The following is an 824-nucleotide window of genomic DNA, read 5'->3' as shown; positions in this document are numbered from 1 at the left end:
GGCTTCCATGCTCACACCATCCCCCAGCTGGTCCAGAGGCGTCCTGGCTGCCTGGTTAAAATGGCCTTCCGGCCCATGGCTGTGGTGTCCGCTGGATGGGTTGGGGGGCCTGGTCTCCAACCCTCCCCCTCCCATAGCAGTTGCCTAGGACCCCAGTCCATCCCACCTCACCAAGAGAGATCCTGGGCCCCTGGCCCTCCAAACTCCCTGCCACAGCTGACTTGTCTCCGGCCTGTGCTTCCCCCAGGTGGAGCCCCAAGCCACCATTGCCGAGATCAAGAACCTTTTCACCAAGACCCGTAAGTCCAGGGCCCAGACACACGGCCCCCTGTGACCGCTCTGGGCAGGGGCCTCCAGGTGGGACCCCATCCTGCCTGCCTCTCCCTCAAGGCCCTGCAGAGATGCCCCTGGTGTGGCCCAAGCCTCTCGGGGCTGGCCTGGGGCCGCCGCCCCCCTGTGGCCACCCGCAGGAACGCCCTTGCAGGGCTTCCGGAAGGACAACATCCCGCTATTCCTGCGCTTCCGGTCCGTGTCCTGGAGCCACACCGGGGCCCAGAGGAGCCCACCAGGCTGTGTGCCATGACACCCCACTCTCCCTACAGACCCACAGTGTTCCCCCGCCCGCCAGTCCCTCCGCCTGGACCCCAGTGAGTACAGCTGTCTGCTGGGCTGCCCCCGGGCTCCAGGGTGGCTGTGGGTGAAGGCCCAGCAGCCCCTGAGCTCTGGCCCAACTCTCCTCAGAGGGCAAGTCCCTGAAGGATGAGGATGTCCTGCAGAAGCTGCCCGTGGGCACCACGGCCACACTCATCCTTCAGGGACTTGCC

General features: G+C 66.4%; 1 protein-coding gene across 1 annotated transcript in view; it reads left to right on the top strand.

Moving 5' to 3' along the window:
* Positions 1 to 824, top strand: part of TECR (trans-2,3-enoyl-CoA reductase) — a 28,769-nt gene that overhangs the window by 26,111 nt on the left and 1,834 nt on the right. Inside the window, exons 3-5 of the mRNA XM_010855510.1 lie at positions 248 to 299; positions 603 to 647; positions 742 to 811. Of these exons, the coding sequence (XP_010853812.1) occupies positions 248 to 299; positions 603 to 647; positions 742 to 811 (167 nt within the window). The remainder of the gene's footprint in view (positions 1 to 247; positions 300 to 602; positions 648 to 741; positions 812 to 824) is intronic.

This window comes from Bison bison, unplaced genomic scaffold (genome assembly GCF_000754665.1).
Source record: "Bison bison bison isolate TAMUID 2011002044 unplaced genomic scaffold, Bison_UMD1.0 scf7180017864365, whole genome shotgun sequence".
In the NCBI taxonomy this organism is placed as follows: domain Eukaryota; kingdom Metazoa; phylum Chordata; class Mammalia; order Artiodactyla; family Bovidae; genus Bison; species Bison bison.
The sequence above is the reverse complement of the archived record's forward strand: the minus strand, read 5'-3'. Positions and strand labels throughout refer to the sequence as shown.